This window comes from Hirundo rustica, chromosome 5 (assembly GCF_015227805.2).
Source record: "Hirundo rustica isolate bHirRus1 chromosome 5, bHirRus1.pri.v3, whole genome shotgun sequence".
NCBI lineage: Eukaryota > Metazoa > Chordata > Aves > Passeriformes > Hirundinidae > Hirundo > Hirundo rustica.
This window is the reverse complement of record NC_053454.1, coordinates 69,240,107-69,260,842: the sequence shown is the minus strand read 5'-3', so window position 1 is coordinate 69,260,842 and position 20,736 is coordinate 69,240,107. Positions and strand designations below refer to the sequence as shown.

The window sequence follows — 20,736 nt, the reverse complement described above, 5'->3', positions numbered from 1 at the left end:
CATCTTGACTCAGCAATATTTCCAGCAGTTCCATTTATACAGTTTTTTGACAGGATACTTCCTAAGTGAAGCGTTTGCCTTCTGGAGAGCTACACCCACAGAGATTTCATTTTTCTTGATGTCTGTCAGTATCATGAACTTTATTAACAAATTCAAATTCAAAAACAATTTCAGTTCAAGAAATCTGTCCAAGTTAGTTCTTGCTTATTTCTTACATATGAGGGTATCTACAAAAACACGGATGCTCAACAATGGATTGTAATGGCTGTGTATATTTGTTTATATATATATATATATGTATCCATTTCTTAGAGACAAAATAAAATGAAGGAGCTCTTTAAGAAGAATTTGATCTCTGATTGTAGGGATCAGTGCAAAGGATTGGACTCACAGTTTCAGAACTTGTCGTAGCACAATATTATAATAAAGTCCTACTGGCTGTCTTTTACATTACCGCAAACAGAACAGAATAAACAACTTGCTACCCTTTACAGACATCTGATGCCAAGTTTTTGCAATCAAATTGCAATAACTAAATGGATACCAAAGACGCTCATTTTGGCCCCTACACCTTGGTATAGGTTTTAATTCACAAGTACAAATGCCATAAAACTTGAGAGTAGAACATGGAACAGTGGCAGGATATGATCGGCTTTCTCCAGGTAAGACATACAAATATTTAACAGCCTTGCAAAATTGCAATTGCAATTTATCAGCCTAGGAAGACTATCTCTTTATCCACCCTTTACCCTGAGGAATGATATTACTTTAAAAATGAATGAAAAAAACCCAACCTTTCTATGAGCAGGTAAAATTTTGGAAGTTAAAAAAAAAAAAAGTTGTGTGCTTGATTGTGGGTATAACACATGAAGAAGCGGCTGAATTCTTGAATGCAAAACTCCATTCTACACTAAGGAACAAGTCCAGTTTTGTAGTACCCTAACATGTGTTTCTACCCTTTTGTTTACATTCACTGATAGGAGCAGTAAAAAAAAAAAAATCCTGTGGCAACTTCCCAGAATTTGAACTATAGTTACACACACACACACACACACACACACACGTATCTCCCCCACAACTATATAGAGGCTGTAATGCAGAAATCTTTACAAATTGTATTTATCTGTGTCTTTTGTTTCACCTAAATTTGCAACAACACTAATGAAAATTTACTACACCTTGTACCTGTAACATAAAGTGTATGTTCATGGAAATACCTTCCCTCGGTAGGCATGTTAGCAAAAACTTGCTTTAAAAAATTGGAAGATTATTTCAAGTAGTGAGATGTTTTAGTATTTCTAAGTTTTGGAAGAATAAATCTGGAAGAAACTAAAATCTGATTTTGAAGAATATTATTAGGCAAGCTGCTTAGAAATCTATTGCTACGTATCTAAATCAAGAATTGAAAAAAAAAAAAAAAGGTCAGATCTGATTCCATATTTTCATCTTTTAAAAGACCTTGTCTTCTCTGCTTGAACTCTAATTTACTCCAAAGACAGTTATTCTCACAGGCAGCTTGTTCTATTATGCTTATAAATTGTAAATTTAGACATTAAATATTGCTTCATGGAAATAATTGAAGGACAGAACATTCTTATCCCTACAGCTGTGCACAGATTAACTCCTCCAAAGCCCAGCAAGCCCCACCAGGAACATTACAGAACAATAGGACCGAGAGCCTTGTCTGTGCTTTTTCTCTGAGGCAAGTTTAAGTACACTCATATCATCCCTTACAGGTGTTTTCTGAGCTGTCCTTGAAAACCTACAATGAAGGAGATTCCAAACCCTTCCTTATCTCAGTTTTATGGGTATCGATCTTTCCCCTTAATATCCAACCTAAATATTTCCTGATTACTTTCAGTTCACTGTTGGCTCCAGTATGCAAATGAAAAGTCCTCCAATACTTGCAGCACATATGCTTTGCAGAGGAAGAGGCACACACACAGAGCTGATGTTTGAAGGCATTTACAGACCTGTCCCTGCAGACAGGGCACCCAGTAGCACGATGGAATACATGGGAGATGCTGAACCAGGCAGTTCCAATGGGAGATGGCCTGATGCCCACTAAAACAAAGAGACAGGACAGATTTAGCCTCTGCACTGCCCAATTTGCCCTTCTCTTGGGACAGCAGCTATGTACTGGGTTTTCATGTGTCCCAAGGCCTGTGCCAGCAAATGTTAGAGCACCAAAACTCACAGTGAGCAAGGGAAACCAGCAAAAGCTACAGCTTTAGCTCAAGAGCTCAGGCTTCAATTCTTCCTTTTTGTTGACAGTTCTGCAGCCTACTATGACTCCCTCTAGGACTCCCCCAGTGAACTCAGGATTTCTGTGTATATATGGACCAATGCCAATGGTATTTAACACTTTATAAAAATGAAGAGGATTAATAAATCTGTATGCGTATCTCACTTGATGGAAAGAGTTCCATTTTGGAAATGAATGACAGGACATGATATGGTTAAAATTTTTTCAGAAAAAGAAATGGCATGCAAATGTGAAGAGAGTTTAATTAAATCAAAACACTTTGGCTGTTTGTGAAATAGAAAATAAAATAATTTCCCTTTCCACTCAAAGATCGAAAACAACTATAAATTACCATATAAGTCTGTATTAAAAAGTTCCTTAGAAACAGGTTTAAGAATGGCAAGGACTTTCTTGGTTTAAAAGCAGAAACAAGAAAAACTAACAATCTCCTTTAAATGAAATGTTTGTCACAAATTCCATTGTTTTTCTTCATAAAATAAATGAAGACTGTAGGCAACTAAAAGGTCTGCTACCTACTGCAGTAGAAACATTTCAGTGTTTTATTTGCTCAAATCAATAGCTATTGAAGTGGTTTGGGTGATTTTTGGATTGGGTTTTGTAAAACAAACGTTTTTAAAAGGATCTCATGAAACATTTTTCTTTATACAAATGTGCTGGATGTGCACATTAAAGTGTTTAACGAGAATATTTTTTTTGTTTGGAATATTAAATTAACAACTTCAGGACCTAGTCCACTAGGTGTACAAAGAACTTACGGGATTTGATCAGGAATGTTGGATTCCCATTATATATTTGGATCCACAGCAGAATGGTTTTCATACAGGTGATTTATATACCCCTATCTAATAGAAACTGCCACTAAAAAGAACAAAAAAAAAAAAAAAAAAAAAAAAAAAACAAAAAAAAAACCAAAAACCAAACAACCAAACAAAACCAAGACACCCGAATTCTATTATAACACAGAAGTGACCTCTCACACATTCATCCCATGGCAGCATTGGTGGGCACAACAGAATTCCTATGTAACGGCATGATCCAAATCCCACTGCAATCAATGAAACGTTTTCCCTTGTTTTACTTAATATTGAATCATCAGTAGGAACTGGTTTGAATTTGGCTAAGCATTGGCTGAAAATAAAGTGTGCTCTCATTTGTTTTCATTATTCGACATATTAAGGTACAGTGGGGGGAAAAAATCACAGCACAAAAAAAAAAAAAGAAAAAATTTTACTAGATTTTTACATTTAGTAAATGGACATGAAAGTAGTTTTAAACTTTACCTTTGAAATTTTACTTTTTTAAATATTTCATAGAAAAGAAACGCTCTAAGATACTGTTTCAGACCACAGAATTATTACAGAACATAAAGATTATATGCAAGGGCTTAATCCTTTTCCCAACAAAGATGGCAGCCAACACCATTTTAAGTCCAATGGGACAGGGATCAGCTGGGAATGTGCCATGTTCCTAATTGGAAATCTCCTTTGTGATAAAAGAGTTTGGCATATACTTTGCCTTTGTAATTTGATTTCTATCAACAACTATTCCTAGCCACAAGAGAAATATTTTTAGGCAATACATTTGTATAGTTTCACAAAACTATGTTAAAGAGAGATGTGTGGGCGTTTGTGTGTGTGTGTATTTATGTATGTATGCATACATATTTATGAGCTTGGGATGATTTTTCTTAAAATACTTAACTTCACTTACATTATATCTTACATTGCAAAATGTACAGACACCCAGTGTTCTTTTTAACAACATATACAGGTGATTTATAGAGCCTTATAAAAGATTTTGTGATTCCAAATTAAAAACCATAGAAACATAATCAAAATAATGGAGAGTGACTTATACCTCTGATAGTACATTGCGCTCATTCGGGTAATATTGACAGCTGCATCTTTGGCATTGAAAATTTCTTACAACTTTTGAGACAAAATGTTGTTGCTTACAGCTTACTTTTTTTTTTTTTTCCTTTTAAACAAGAAAAACAGGCTTGACGAAAATACGAATTTGTGGGGAAGTACTAGTAAAAGTTTATTTTATTTTTTTGTTTTTAGCAAGGATAGCCTAGGAACCCTGAATTATCTTCTCACTTTAGTGTATGGTGTAGACTGTATGAATCCATTTAAAAATCAACTAAGTTGTACCACGTTTTTCGGAAAATTATATATAATATAATATATATATATTTTATATTTATTTAGAAGCTTTGAAATAGTACAGTAAACACTTTGCAACACGGTGTATAAACTACAGAAATGTCTCTGATAATTTTGTGGGTCTTCAGATTAACAACATTTTTATGACCCACAGGTGAAAAGAACATGATCACAATCTCTCTTGTAAAGTTGGAATAGTTTGGGGAACACTTGATCACACAAAAATAATATAAAACAGTCAAGTTTAAAACAGTGATATTGCATTTATAATGCACATCTCTTTTATCTGTACGATTGGCTTTTTGTGGTGAATATAAACATCTAAAGGGCTCAGTGACATTTTGGAGAGAGAAAGATATATAGTGCTGTAAACAGGCACACACTGATCAGAGAGGCAAGATCAGTTGCCTCTGAAGTTTCTACAGTTCTACACATTTCAACTCATTTCTCAGGCCTGCTGAGAGCAATTAGGTCCTATTGTTGGCCAGGATGTCTCCAACAGCACACAAATCCTTCAGTTACACAGAACTGGATGGCCAAGATAATGAAGTTGAAAGCTGATGCTTTTTGTTGGTCGACTTTCTTTTGTGCAAATCATGCTGCTTCAGGTAAGTCCTGTAGAAGTGACTAGCATATCCTTTTCCGTGCTGCAGGAAAGAAAGAGAGACACTTCTGAGAGGAACAAAAATAAAAAAATCAGTCTCCAACAGTTCTTAGGTTTAGGATTTCTTAGGGTGTAGAGAAACAATCAAATCTTGTCATAAACTGACGCTGGAAATTCCCATTATAGCAAACAGTTTAATGTTGATTCACTTTTCAGAGAAAGCCTCTTCTGGAGGCTTGATTGCCTGAACACCAAATTTCATAGGTTGTTTTATTATTCTATCTAACTTGTCGTGGTAAATATTCCAGCGTGCCTGTTACAGAATCAATATAAGGATAAGGCAAATACTCAGACTTACAGGTGAAGTATTACTGGAATTTCACAGGCTAATCTTTCCCTAGTTCAGCTTGTTTTTTGAAGCAAAATCTAGAATTCCACCTAAATTCAGAAGCTGGTTTTCCTTCTCTTTCAAAGTGAACCATTATCCTCATCACTAAATGACCCTTCAGTCTGGTTTGACAGATGAAAAAATGGTGCATTAATGCTACAATCCAAATTTCAGCATTTGCTGTCAGGCTGAAAATTAACTCATGTTACACGATGAAGAAGGGCTACTTTAAGTGTAATTGGGAGCAAAAGTAACAGATGATTTGTACTAGGAAGAACCCAGGTTAAATTTTGATCTCAGGCACACGTTAAAACAATGAACTAACTCACTTGCTCAAATATTATAATTAGCATGAGCACCATTATTATCTGGTAAAGCTTGTAGTGATAAAATCAGGTGTTACCTTAGCTCCAAATCAACTAAACCCCTACCTGAAATTCAGTCTGCTTCTCTGCATGCAGTTTTACAACTGGAACAAAAAAAGGAATCTTAACTCTCGAATGGATCTTTGAGTCATGTACAGGTTGATGCTTGCGTGGTGACACAAAAACACATCCAGTCTCCGTTCCATTTAACATAAATATAGACATTAGCCATACTTATTTCCCATATATATGCGCTAGTAAAGGTATGAAATCTGGGTACTGTATCACAGGGAGGTTAGATTACTTACAGGAGAATGTTTCTGGAGGTGTTGTATGTCTGTCTAATCTAGCCTGCCTATGCTACAGGACGCACACAGAAACATGTGAAAAACATTTCTGTATAAGCTGTCTGTTCAACATACAGCAAATTGCCAGATGTGTTGTTAAAATTAAAACATCAGATATATAAGGTCTTCAATGTTTCAGTACAAATTAGCAAATCAGTAACAGAATTAGAAAGAATTTTTAAAAGCTTTTGCAAGATGTTTTTTAAACAATGTTTTTAAGAATAATGAGATCAGAACCTTCAGGATGTTTTGATGCAGTACAGGATCAGATTAATCCAGTATCTAGACATTTTTTAAAGTATCTTTTTTAATATTACAAGAAGCAATCATTCCAATAATAGCAGTACAAATAACAAGGCTTATATTGGATCTTTAAAACTTTTTTTCCCAAAGTTCAGTCATAATTTCAGTTCTCTTGTAAATATTTAGGTGTAACTGTCTAGAATGGTGTCTGCCACTGAGGAACTCGTGCTGCACTATGGACAGAGCAGGATTTTGCTGGGAGAAAGATAAACAGAAATGCAGCTGGGGCAATGGCTGCTTTTATGCACTGCCCCACTCTCGCCTGACACAGTGCCTTGGTGGTGCTGACGTGGCACCGTCTTTCAGATAATGCAGAGATTGAGTTACTGGCTGTGTCTGGCCTCTTGCCATGTAAATTGATGCATTTTGAAATTCTTCATCTCCAGTTAACATGCTTATATTGCAAAACAACCAAGCCCCTTTACAGCGATGGCTAAATATTATGCATTAAGCTGCAGAAGTACTGCAACTCTCCCCGCCTACAAAAATTGTTGTACCAAATCTTAAAATATCCTCTGCCAACACATAAAAAGCATTGGATTTTAAAGGCAACTTTTGTGCTCCGTATTTGTCTGGCTTTTTTTCTGGCTCTGAGCAGAAATTTATGTGCAAGTAAATCTCTCCATGTCTATACCAATTTCCGTCTTTTTACAGATGGGGAATATAAATCAGAGAGGTTAAATGGAAAGGAGGATGGACTCAACTTAAAAAAGAGAGCAATGAAAGTTCTGACTTCTGTTTCCAGTTCTGTGTGTGTGCATGCATGTGTGTTTGTAAATAAACTTTTAAATAACAAACACTAAGCCTCTCTGTATCACAATTTCTCCATCTGTAAAATGGGAATAATATTGCTTACCTATCTCCTAGAGGTGCAGGAAGGTTTAAATCACTATTCTTTATAATCCACTTTGAGATCCAGAGATGGCAAGTGCTATAGAAATGGAAGTATCACAGTCAGTGTAAGAGCTGGAACAAGAACACCATAATTTCTGGTGCCTAATATCTCCTCTGAGATCACAGCTCTCTCTTTCATGCCTATTTTATCACCTGTTCCAAACTCTCAAACTAGTACACAGGGAAGCTTCAAGTCTGTGTGAGTACAGGTAAGCAGAAAAAAGGCTTTAATAATAAGCAGTTTCATAATTCTGATAATGTAATGATACTAATTGTATATATATTCTAATATTATTTGAGGTGAACACGATGATTGAAGGTTCACGAGCACTACAATTAAAATTCTTAGGGTACAAGATTTGTGCTGCATTGATCCTACCTAGAACAACAAAGATTTTGAGTGTTACAGGAAGAGTACTTAATGCATAAAACTTACATGGAATAAAATAAAATAAAGTAAAATAAAATAAAATAAAATAAAATAAAATAAAATAAAATAAAATAAAATAAAATAAAATAAAATAAAATAAAAAGACCTAGCAAAAATATATTAAGATTCATTTATTGCTGAATACACCCTCCCATCCACAGTGCGCTAATTCTGTGCAGACTGATAAGAATTGTAAAAACATCAGTGGTAGCTGAACAGAATGAAATGAAAAACACTAACATAATAAACATGAAAGAGAAAGTAAAGTATGCAGTAATTATTCCTAGCTCATGGATCAGAAATTAACAGAAAGTACTGTAAAGCTCTTGTCTCTTTAATAAATCTTCCTTCCACCCTGTTGCAAATCATCCTACTGTATCCAAACTTGATGTCGGCTTACTATTTTGTAACTGTGAGTACAGGCAGGAAGAGCACTCCTCTTATGGAAAAGCCTAGAAGGCTTGGAACACCTTCAAACTCTCTGAATCAAGTTTTGCTCTTGCTTAGCAGTTGTAGCTGATCTAAAGGGGACAGAGAAAGGGCCCAGTGCTTCCCTCCACAGCTGGCAACCCAAGCAGCGAAAGAAAACACATCCTATGCCTTTTACAACTATTGTCACTTTCCCTCTGGACTACATTTAAGAGCTCCATAAGCTCCCACAGCATTAGTTCTGCTCTTAACAGAACAACTTCTGAGTCCCCCCAGAAATGCCAACAGCCTAAAGATCCAAAGGAACTGCTAGATGATAAAATTTCCAAAGAATATCAAACATCAGCCATGCTGCTGCTGTTACTCCTGATCTCCCTTCACTCAGGAGAAAGAAGACCTGAGCCCCTTTCTTTTAAATCAAAAACAGCAGAGCAGGGGTAAAGCCACTATGTAAACTCTTCTCTTGTTTCAGAGCTACATTCGTTAAGTTCAGACAATATCCAAGCAATATCTGTCTTCACATAGTGTGGGCCCGATATCTCTGGGCCTGAGAGATTTTAGCCTGCTAGCAAGTGCTAACTTTTTCCCAAGGGAAAAATTTCTCAAGAAAGCTTCTTCTCAAAACAATCTTGGCAAACAACTATCCTTTCTCAAAACAATCTTTCTCCAGGTGGTGTTTTGCTGTTTCTCTGGTCTCACCAATGGGGATAGAGAGGTGTCGTTCCTATTCACCAATCACATTCCTATTCACCAATCTGTATCGGAACACCTTATAAAAGGTAGTAAGAATTAGACAATAAAGCCTTTTTTCTATGCTCTTTGCCTTCTGAAATATTTGGAGTCTCTCATCTTTCTTTTGTGTCCTACCAGGACAGCACAGGCGTTCACATGTGGGCTTTTGTGCGAGCACTCAACTCACCGTCTTCTCCTGTGGAGCCCTGCACAAACTGTGTGCCTCACCACGCCACCCAGATCTTGCCTTCCCCGCAGAGCACGGCAAATGCTGAAGGAACACAGGGCTGCTGTAACTTCCTGCATTTCATTCAGGAACAGCCCAACTATTCTGGCTTCACTTGCAGCGAGCAATAATTTAAAAAGGAGATCGTTACCCCGTATGTGTTAAAGCAAGGTTGGTTTTAAATTTGCATTGTTAATTTTACCTGTCCTTTACATTTTGGTGGTTTGCCTTACAGTCTACATGCTAACTGTGGCATATGAAACACAGCTGCTCACTAAGCCAGGAATGGATAATTCTGGCGACCAACCAGCCAGAGTGCAAGTTCAGCATTCCTGCTCTAACTCAACCCAAGCGAACACAGACCACGACCCCAGCAGGGGTAGAATGCACTCTGTCAGAAATAACCTGGCTGCTCCAGCCAGCTTGGAGCTCAAGCTCAGATTATCAGCAGCTATGATTTTCAGACAGAGGTCACCAAGTGGACGGGAATGCAGAGTAAACTACCATAGCTCCCTCACCCTTCGTAGTGCTGCATCCAGGTAAAGGGTGAGACACACGGCTGGGGCTGGGGCTGGGGGATGTAGGATGGGGATTACTCTGCTGCCACCCATGTTCTGTGGACAAAAAAGCATTCCAGTCACTGCAAGTGTCAATTCAGTATATTTTTCAATCCATAAAGTTGTTCTTTTTAAAATTCCCTTTAAAAATTATGTAATACTTAAAGAAGTTTGCTAAAGCATTGCTAATAATCTTCTGTGAATATTCCATGAATGGCATTATAAAATGAGAGTGTCTTATCCGGGCCAATAAACTCTGGTACACAAATATAAAAATAGCATTTTACTCATGTATCTTTTCTTCATGAATTAGTTTAAGGGGTACTTTTTTCTTTTCTTTCAAGGTTTTAGAGAAAAGATTTTGTTCTTCAAATCTATATATCCTGTAGACAACTTTTGGATAAAACACCTTGCATTCCAGATTGCCCACGTTTCGTTTTACACAATAAATGTAAGTGTTTTTAACTCTGCATTATATCAAACAGCTGGGGTGGGGAATGAAGATGGAACATACTTACTTTTGCAATTGAAAAGACAGATAAATAATTAATCAAGATCAAATCTCCCCTGATGTCAGTGAGTCTGCTGCCTTTGGTGATCACTGTTTGTGTGCTTTAGGAGGGTATCTGCAGGGTCCTGAAGGCCACTAAAGGTGTTAGGTGAGAATGAGACCACACTCTGCCTGTCAAATTCTGGCGTGTCACAAGACAGGAGAGGCAGGAGCAGCTCCTGCATGTGAACTTGCCAGTTGCCCCAGGGTAGAGTTTGCCCCTAATAACAATATGGCATTCATTATGGCTGAAATGTTCCTTCTGGCATCTGCAAAATCCAAGACATAAATATTGTGTCTAAAATAAACCAAAGAGCATTCGGACTGATGGGTACAATTACCCAGATTTCATGTGAAACAAGAAAACCAATTGTGAGCATCGGGTCTTCAGGCTGTGAATAAATTAGAGTAGGCCAAAATGCAAAAGTTTTTATTGCTGCACTGAAATTTTCTGGAAACAGGCTTGATTTTAGCCTGAATAAATAATCTCCACAGGCCATTAAAATCTTTCTTTCCTTTACTTCTGGAACAAATGTGTTTGTGCAAAAAAACCCCATCTTTTGTATAAAGAAAGCTATGAAACCACATATACTGTGCTTTTCCTTCTCCTTTCATTAAGTGCATACATATCTATGTCTATATTCATTTAAATCAGTTCAAGAAAGAAGGATTCCCAACCATGCCAAAATTTGACAGTGCTGGATACTGCACTGACCATAATGCAGTAAACCTGACAAAGAGTGTTACTTATTGCAGGAAAGGGGAAAAGTATCCTTTGCACTTAAGTGTGAAACTGCCACCTTTCAAATTTGAACATCATGTTCTAGACCAACAACAGATTATCTCTATTTTTTTGAAAAACGTTTTTGACCAAATTGCTGACTTACACATAACACCGCTTCTTTTAGCTTTGAGACTGGAAAACACATATTTAAAAGGCATTTAGGTATTTTCGGTGCCTGGAACATGCAACTATTTTCATGTGGCAAGTGAGATGCCTGATACAAATGCTGACAAATCATGACAGCCACTGAAATAAGTCTCTCCGGTGCTAATGGGTGCTCTGAGATTTATATGCTACCTGGACTTAGAAAACCCTCTGGAAAAGGGAAAAAAAAAAAAAAAAAGAAAAGAAGTTTAAATTAAAAAAAAAAAAAAAGCTTTTCAGTTCTTAAGAGCAACTACTCAGTTCATTTAAGCAGTGACCTTAATCAACATGTGCTTTACATCAAGCGCATGACTAAGAAAGATTGACTTTTGAATCAAGCCCTGGAGTTTGTCATGAATGTTCTGTTGCACAGAAGATACTTTTATGAGCATTTGATTTTCTGTTCTAAATGCAGAGAATTTTCTTCTCCACCCCCAGCAACCGCCCAGCAGCATAATTGATGTCAGATTTGATTTATCTCTGGTTCTGATTATTTACTACTGAAACAATGCTTTTTAGTTACTACAACTCAGCAGACAAAAGTACTAAGCTATATTCTATAATGTACCATAAAAACACAAAAGACCATTTTTTCCAGAAGATACAGTAGGAATAAAGCTTCTTTGTCTTTCTGTACTATTATAACCATATTATCTACCTGAAAACACTAAAGATAATACATGACATCACCATTAAAGTCAGAGAACCACAGACTTTGAAAAATTTAAATTTGCAGTTCTTATAATTATGTACTATGTTAAGGCCTATTAAATAACTCCCAAATTACTCCTGATGTATGTCAAGCTTACAGCACAGAGTGTATTTCCTAAGAATATTTTCAAATTCTCTGTCAACAACTTATTCTAGTTGCATACGTGCTGTAGTACCAAACACACATTCTGTGCAACTCACTATAAGCTAGTAATTTTGGTATCATCCTTAGTAAAACTCCTATTTGATTACTTTCTTTATTTTTTTTTAATAAAACTTGCTTGTGTTTGTATGCAACAGTAATTTCTTCTCCTCAATCTTCTTTTCTTTTTTCTCTATTTGTTTCTGTTCATTGTTTTTCAAAATTCACCCCTCTTATTGCATTCTTACAAAATCTGCAGTACACATTTCTTTCAGCTGACAAGCCTGAAAACAAACACTTCTGTTTGAGGGTTAAGCAATGCAGAACACACTAAAGGCCAGCTACAATGTGACTTAAAATTTTCAGAGCCCTGGGGAGGAGAGGAGGGATATGAACCATTCCTCCTAAATTGCTCAAATGTGCCTCTGTTCCCTATAGATTCAAGGGAGAGGCAGACACGTAGATCACCATTTGGTGGCCTTCAGAGGTGTCTAAATTATTCATGCAGGATTTGGCCTGCAGTAATTAAATTTACTTGTTCTTACATGAGGTAACATGCATTACAGCATTACATCAGCATCACACTACAAATTCCTATCCAATGTACCTTTGCCACAATGTCTTTTCCAACGCTCCTCTCTCCTAGCAGGGATTAGCTGGCATCAGGACCTGGCAAGTATGTTCCCACTCTATTTCTGAGTGCTCTATTTCTGTTTCTAAAGCACACTGCTTGTCTGACATTGTGTGTTAGAGCAGCACACACTCTGACTTCAGGGAGTCTTTCACAGTTTACCAAGATGACATGCTTACATGCATCAAAGGCTTCTCAGAAGCCTTTCAAAACTTCCCTTTTTCAAAATCACATATTGGCTCATTTCCATCTATAAATGAAGTTTTCCCCTCACAATTGTCTGTCATTTAAGACTACCAGAATGGAATGACTTATACCCACACTATTAAAATTTCTCAGCCACGTCAAGCAATCTGCATGGGCCACAGCATGTGAACATATTCAGTCTGCTTTCAGGGGTGGTCCCTGGCACCATGTCCCAGACTTGTTAGGGATAAAAGCTGGTTGACACAGGCTAAAGGCAGGCCAGAGAGTGTGAGAGTACAGACCATGACATTCCAGTGGTGGAAAGGATCCCGTTTAGTGCATTAGGGTAGCCATAAAGAAGAGTGGAAGTACAAAGCACACAGTCCTTTATCTCAAGTGGAGCAGAAAAAAACTTAGTACTGCACCTCATTTGTAAGGTGGAACTTTTTTAGATCCCAGTTCCTACCGATATGCACAGCTGTGTGAAGCTCCATGCAATTGACATCTGAATTCCAATTGGGCATAGATGGATGTTAAATTAAAGCCCAAACAATCAACTAAAAAAGTCACAAAGTGACAGAATTTTACTCTGACAAAAGATGAATTAACAGTATCAGCATCTATAAAATCCCTTATGAATAAAGAAGAGTTGCATTCGAGCAGTTTCGTAATGGATCTTTTTCCAGGGCTGAATTCAGCTGTGATGCTGAAGGTGAAAAGATAAAGTCAGAAGACTCAGCTCACTTGCAAAAACAGGAGTCTGTCATCCCTGTACTTCTTTGGAGGATCTACCCTGCATCCTTTATTTTTCCTTTCTAACCCACATTACTTCTGATGACCTGTAAAAATGTAATGTAAAATAACAACCTTTACACATATGAAATAGGTTGATATGTACGCAAAAAAATGCAGATTTACTCTTGCAACTCATACAAGCATGTGATTTTCAGGCAGAATTTAGGAACCAAGTTCTGAAAATTTGCTTCTCCATGTCCACTGTATTTTCTTCAGCCAAAAAAGGCCATTATCCTAACGAAGAAAGAAATCAAATTACCTCTGAAGAGTCTGGATTTTCTGTGAATCCCTATCTCATTTAGTTCTTCCAACACTTTGTTAGGCATTGAAGTCAAAAATTATATTTTTATTGCATCTCCTACTTCCTCTCCAAAAAGGTACCCAATACCTAATTTTTCACTTTTCTGACCTCGCCATACTATGTTTCTAAAACAAATATATTCCCAGCTACTTCCCAGCAGCAGTTCATCAGACTAGTAGCATGGAAATGTGGATTCTCAGTGGTTAATGCACAAATGAAGCTGTTTACAGGCCTGCCAGACAAACAGCAGCATCGATCCCTACAGCGTGCTTGTCTAAACGTGATGAACAGATGCACTTCCCCCCCTTACCGGCTATTTGTTGCATTCTTTAAATGGTTTTCCCTATTTTTCCCACTTAGGTCAAGGCAAGAAAGAGTAAGGAAAAAAGGAAAGGAAACCCTCTGAAATCAAAGCAGTGGAAATGACCGTGGAAAACCTCAGTTATCATGTACAGCAGAAGACACAAAGCAAGTATAATTGCCTCTGCTCTGCAGGCCAAGGAGCTCCTTGGACAGAGGCACGCAGAGAGGAAAAGATTTGTTGTGCACGGACCCAAGATCAGGCACACATTCAATTCTCCAGCCCCTGACTGTCACAGTAAGGAGGTTTGTACATTGAAGAACAGCATTTATGCATAATGAATAGAATTTTGCCTATCAAAAATAAATAACTTCAGTTCCTTTGAAAATTTCAACTGCAAACATCTCCATACTTCCCAGAGAGACTCGTGTCCCTAAGTGGCTAAATTACTTTTGTCATAGGATTTAAATTTATGGGACAAGAGGCATTTTGGAATTTTAAAGCAGCATAGCACAGTAATCTTAAACATTGCTCTAAAGTTTCAAGCAATCTTTCTGCTGGGTTTTTTGGTCTTCTTCATGCTCCGCTGGTAGGAACACAGAAAATGGTATCTTCTAATTTAAAAAAAAAAAAAAAAAAATCTCTACAGATGGTATATGCACAGCACACATAAGCACTGCCAAAATTGACATGAATGAATAAATATAGCACCAGTCTGAGATAGCTAAGATACACGAGACTTCTATGCATTCCAGCCAGAACTGGCAAATACAGATTTTACCGCCATTTGACGAAAAGCAGCAGTTGAAATTCTGCATTTTCACAGACTAATTAGGAGCATAATTTTCTTTAAAATAAAACTTACTAATTTTTTTAAACCTTTTCAATTATTTTCCTGCACTGTAGCTGGGAAGAGCTCTAGAGTCACCTAAGATAAAAGGTATTATGCAAACCTAAAGATGGGCACAATTTTCAATCAGTACTTTGTACAGTGCTGGGTACTGTTAATTCTGACCAAGGCCACAGTTACACAAACAGGCTGAAGCAAATAGCATTTAACAGCTATCACCTGTGCTTTAAAATGAAAAGAATAATGCTTATTTCACTGTATATTCATTATTTCCATAAAAATTGATTAAAATAATCTCTTTATTGGGCTTTATTGGGCTACAGCCAAGTTATCTTTGCATATTCATATATTCCTTTCTACTTTGGCTTTCTGAACTATCCATTTCCTTTCTATTGCTGCAATAATGGTCTGTAAGTGTTCTCCCCCTTGAGCAGGAGCTGCAAGAGGAATACATTCCAAAGAAGAATGCAAACCAGTCGTGAATGTAAGATAAAAGAAAAAACTTTCAGAAGTTATGCAATAAACAGGGAACAGTTGAATCATCAGAAGTGGTTTATTCAAGATCATAAAGATCCTACTATTATGAGTAAAAATATATCAGAGTCTTGCTCTCCCTCAATTCTACTTTAATTAGCACACATGTTTAAGTTTTATTTCAGGTGTAGGAGGAATTCTGTAAGATTTATTTACCTAACAGAGATGATGTAACTCAAGTGGCAGACTTGAGGTATGAGCAAACAAATCTCAGCATTTCAAATACAGCAGATATGGGAATGCTCTACTAGACTTTTTTAGAAAAGAAAACGTTTCCCATTAGATTTCTTAGCATTGATGGCGGCCTTTCAACTCAATCCTCCGTTTCTGCTGAGAAATTTTGCACGTGCAAAGCCATTCTCACCTGTGCAGAAATCAGAGATGTAGCATGTCCCAGGGATTAATCCCTGAATAGAGGTCAGGAGTTTCACTGTGGCAGGATATGCAGGATGTCCACATAGTTTTTCTTTTACACCACAAAAATGTCCTGTTCACAAAGGAACAACTCACTGACTGAGAACATATAATTTGTTTATTCATGCCAGTAAGAATTTAGTTTTAGTACAACTTTTTTTAATCCAGCTTTGTAATGTTTTCTTCTTAGACCAAGAACTGTAATATGCACATGCAATCTGCTGGTGCTAATTTCTTTGGTTTTTACTTCTGTGCCTTTTTGCTTCAAGTGTGTGTGAAAATCACAAATTGAATTAAAAAACTATTAATGAAGGGATCAGACAGCTCGCAAATTTATACCTAAGTAGTCTTAGAAATCAGGTAGGCTAATTTTAAAAGCAAAAATGCAGGCAGGCCTCATTTTTAAAAATTAATCAAGTGTCCCATTCAAAAAAACCTGTTATTGATGTTTATGTAAATGGAATACTATTATGTCTATCACAGCTGTGATAAAATTACCCAAATAATTTCCTGAAATGAGACATAACTAAACAAATAAAAAATGAAAAAAAAATTTCTTCTCCCATCATATTGATGGTACCAAATTGTAATTTCTTTCTCTCTTTTTTTGAAAGTTGTTTGGAGACAGTGAAGACTTCTTGCTTAAAACATCTTTTCAAATATTTATGTTAAACATCAGCAGAAAATGTTATGTTACAAATCCTGGCAAACAGATTTGGGCCTTTATGATCCTAACTAGATCAAAATACACAATAAATATTTACATGCGCTTTTTTTATTCCTTTGAAAAATAATCAAAGGCTTTTGGAGGTACTTCTTATCCTGGTATAAATACACAAACACTTTCTCCTCTAGGTCATTTGTTCTAATCTAATTCAGGGATGAGGATAACGCCTGTAAGTTAAACTGTGTTTTGTGTCAGCTCTGTGGTAGATTATTTTAAACAAATTAATGGTCCACTTCTTACACATTAAACTCTTAAAAGGCTTTTGAAAATTTTTAAATTTCATTTGTAAAGCAACTTGACTTGGACAGACCAAGTTGAGCAGGTGACAAATACTTTGTAGAACGAAACCATCAGATTTCATGTGTACTTTTACAGAAACACAGGGACTTGTGCTGGGACCAAATCGTGTTCAGACCTTCCTGGCATCTCTGCTGCAAAGAGAATCAGTGGCAACCCAGGCAAACAAGAACAGGCATGGGATGAGGACAAACTTTAATTTCATTTCCTTGGATGACACTAACAAGTCTCCACATCCTCTGACAGTGTAAGCCCAGAACTATGTGCATCTATCAAAGGGAGGACAGATGTTAAGAAACTGTGCCACACAAATCAAAATGTCCAAAGAAAGGGGTTTTTTTTCCCCCCTTTCCAATTCACCTTGCTTAGACACCTGCTCTTTGGGTGAGAGACCAGCTTTTTTTATCCTCTGTGTCCCGCCTAACATGATAAAGTCCTGATAAATGCATAAAATATGTTGATGGTGGTGGCAATACTTTCTGTGACAATGATACCATTTCATCAGTGAGGATGAAAATGCTTGAGTGTACGTAGAAAATGTTGCAGAGCTAACTAGGGGGCTACTTCAGAACATTATTATTATTCCAGAATGTCTCCCTGTATAAATACTGTTATTTCCTGCAGGAGATTGTGACCTTATGCAGTTTATTTTAACCTGCTTTCAAAGTAGATTCAGCATTGCCAAAGTAATTTTTTTAGAGGAAAATAAGCATTTCTACGTATGAAAGTTCAGGTGTTACACCAATTATTGACTAGTTTTGTATATTGAAAAAATCCTAGCCTAATAGGAAGAAAAATTATTCTATCACTAACGTCAGTACAATACTTCAGGAAAGCTTTAAAGTATTACAAAATTACTGCCCATCTAGAATGAACCAAAATTATATTTAAAAAAATGAATGCTATTTCTTATTAATTATAGACCAAAATACTCCTGAGGTAGATTTATTTAATGGTGCTGTTTCCACTGCTACCATCTCAGGACCTGGCTCAAAGTATTAGAAATAGAGCAGAATCAGACTGATCAGGTATTCATTGTGAGGATAGTCTCTGTTATATATCCTACAGAATCTGGTCCAACCAAGTTTGAATCTTGGATTAGGCGTTTTGGTAACTATAGTAATATTATTTATAGAAATAACGGCTAATATAACCTGAAAGAAAAAGATAGCTAGAAATGGTTAGAATTGAAAACATAGGAATTATATAAAAGATACATTTTATTTTCCTCACCACTGTTATTTCACTTATTTTCTCCAGTCAGCTTCAGAATTTCTTTCATGTTTTATGAATATTTAAGTCATTATGAAAATTTCTTAACAGTCTGCAGAAATGCAGTGCTCAAACCACTTGGATGAATAAGAAGCAGTAAGTGTTAGTTACACAGTGAGAAGAATATGTAAGTTAGGAGAATCCTGGAGTCACTCTATGAGAAAACTATTCCAAAATCCTACAATTTACTGATCCCATCACAACTTTGTAATTTTTACTGATAGCAATTACATAAAACTTGCATAAATAAATATATTCTTCAAAATATATTATTGTAATATGTAGAAGTCTACTTACATTATATTTTGTTCAGAAAATACATAGAGTATGTATGTTTATGTGGAAATTGGTGTATGAATAAGTCCACTGGCTTAAGACCAGCAAGGTGAAAATTTGATGATGGAACAAAAAAGAAACTCTGTCAGGTATGAGATTTGTATGCTTTTCTGCATAACAATTGGTAATACAGCTGGTGTTTTCACTTAACCAAGCAACGATCTAAACCTCCAGCCATAAAGAACCAGACGCCCAAATGCCCACACTACATTAAGCCTTCAGTTTCAGTCATGCTGCACATGTTCAACAGGTTACCGCAATTAATGTCAAATTGGTATCATTTTATCAAATGTGTATGATCTGATCAGTTTGTGCCCCTGTTGCCGTCCTTGCTGCTCTCTTGCTATTGAGCCCAACAAACAAAAGCACACAGTTTACTTCCTCACTTCTTATGCAGCCTCCTTCACTTCCTGTCCCCATCATAGCTTGTCTACATTAATTAGTACTGAGCTTTTGGTATGACTTTGCAGAGTTATTGCCAGTACTGTTGCCGCTATGCCATGTGTTTCTATGGAATGAATGGACCGTCTAGAGGAACACAGTGACACGGTCTGTGTAGGGGTTTTGCAGCACTTTTTGCGGCATATTTTCAATTCAATCCCTTTTTACAACCTGGTATTTTATTTCCTTCTTGCCGGCTTTGCCCATTGTGGGAAACTTCTCAGGGAATTATTCTGCGGTCTTTTTTTTTCTCCTTAGGATGAATCCAAATTTCTCACGCTAATACGCATCACCTTCTCCATTTATCTTTCCCAAGGTTCTGCACTGAATGCGCGCACGGAAAGGCAGCGCGAGAATCCCAGAGCAGACACTCTCCTGTGGCACCGTGGGAGCCCCACCTAGAGCTACCAGTGAGCCTCTGGAGCCACTGACTAAGGGCACAGCTCCAGGCAGTGAGCTCCTCAGCCATCCCAGCATGCTGACACGGCTCTGCAGCTTGCCATTCCAGAGCCAGCTACCTGGGAAGCAGCCCACGCTTCACTGCCCATCAGAGTTACGTGCTACTCGAGACCCAGTGGACCCAAACCCCTCCATGACATCTGCAAACACTGTCCCCATTTTTCCGATCGCTCTCTCTAAGTAACTTTATTTTTTAAAGCTCTATGGATTTCCACATAAACGCTTGGGGAACTCTGCTTCTGCTGAAATGTTCCATTTGTGCTCATGATTTTTTTTCCACTTGGGCACGGAGTCTGGTAGTGCTTTGCCCTATGACAACACTTGATTACTTTAGGAGCTTCTTCTACTACACAGAAGCTGTGCTAAAGGTTTTTTTGAAAAGTTCAAATACACTCTGTTGATAAATTCTCACTCACACTCTTATCAAAATTCTAATAGATTGACAATCTTTCTGTATTACTTTCCTGGGCAGATGCCAGCTACCTTGTTCCTAAAATCCCTAATTTACAAATGCATGTCCTGTGCTGAAGCTTCTCATTGGTCTCTAATTTAAAAATTTTTCTAGTACATTTTTAAGTGATAAACACAGCTTCTGATATTCTTTGGTTACTAGCTCTTGTTAGCAGCCAAAAATTAAAGAAACACATAATCCAGTAACTCCTTTCCATTTGTTTTAGTCATTTTTTTTCAACAACATCCTCTTCCATTTTTCACACATTTATTTAAAATGGTTAACTGGGATGGGTGCTTCCCTAGACAGGCCTGCCTTTCTCTGCCCTCCTCAGGGAAACAGAATTGCAAAGAAACAGTTTAGAATCTCTGCCACATCCTTGTCCTTGCTAACTGCACCTCAAAAGACTCACCAATTCTCTCCTAGCTTAGTACACCTAATATCCTGAAGCTGTCCATACTGTTTGCATGCCTTTGGCTATTTGCTCTGAGGTATCCATTTTATGTTCACTAATGACTAGCCTAAAAGCCACTAGCTAGAATTTCTGTTCTTTTCTGATCATTTAGTTTAGAATGTCTTTTGTTTGTTTGGTTGGTTTGTTCTGTTTTTTTAAAGACACCTATCAAATTCAAATAGTTTTTGCATTCTGCAATACACTTTTTACTCTTTGCTACTCATTTTCCATGTGGCCATTTTCATATATG

At 37.0% G+C, this 20,736-nt stretch overlaps 1 protein-coding gene across 5 annotated transcripts in view; it reads right to left on the bottom strand.

Annotated features, from left to right (window-relative positions):
• The window catches only part of PCDH10 (protocadherin 10), a 138,948-nt gene that overhangs the window by 100,652 nt on the left and 17,560 nt on the right, over positions 1–20,736 (bottom strand). The window contains exons 5-7 of one of the 5 annotated variants that reach the window (XM_040063977.2): positions 9,668–9,763; positions 7,295–7,369; positions 3,140–5,078 (exon numbers count right to left, since the gene is read on the bottom strand). The exons of 2 other annotated variants lie outside the window; for them this stretch is intronic. In XM_040063977.2, the coding sequence (XP_039919911.1) occupies positions 7,335–7,369; positions 9,668–9,763 (131 nt within the window). In that variant the 3' untranslated portion in view covers positions 3,140–5,078; positions 7,295–7,334. Of the gene's footprint in view, positions 1–3,139; positions 5,079–7,294; positions 7,370–9,667; positions 9,764–20,736 lie in introns of those variants that run through there. 2 more of the 5 variants (XM_040063978.2, XM_040063979.2) reach the window with 2 other exon arrangements.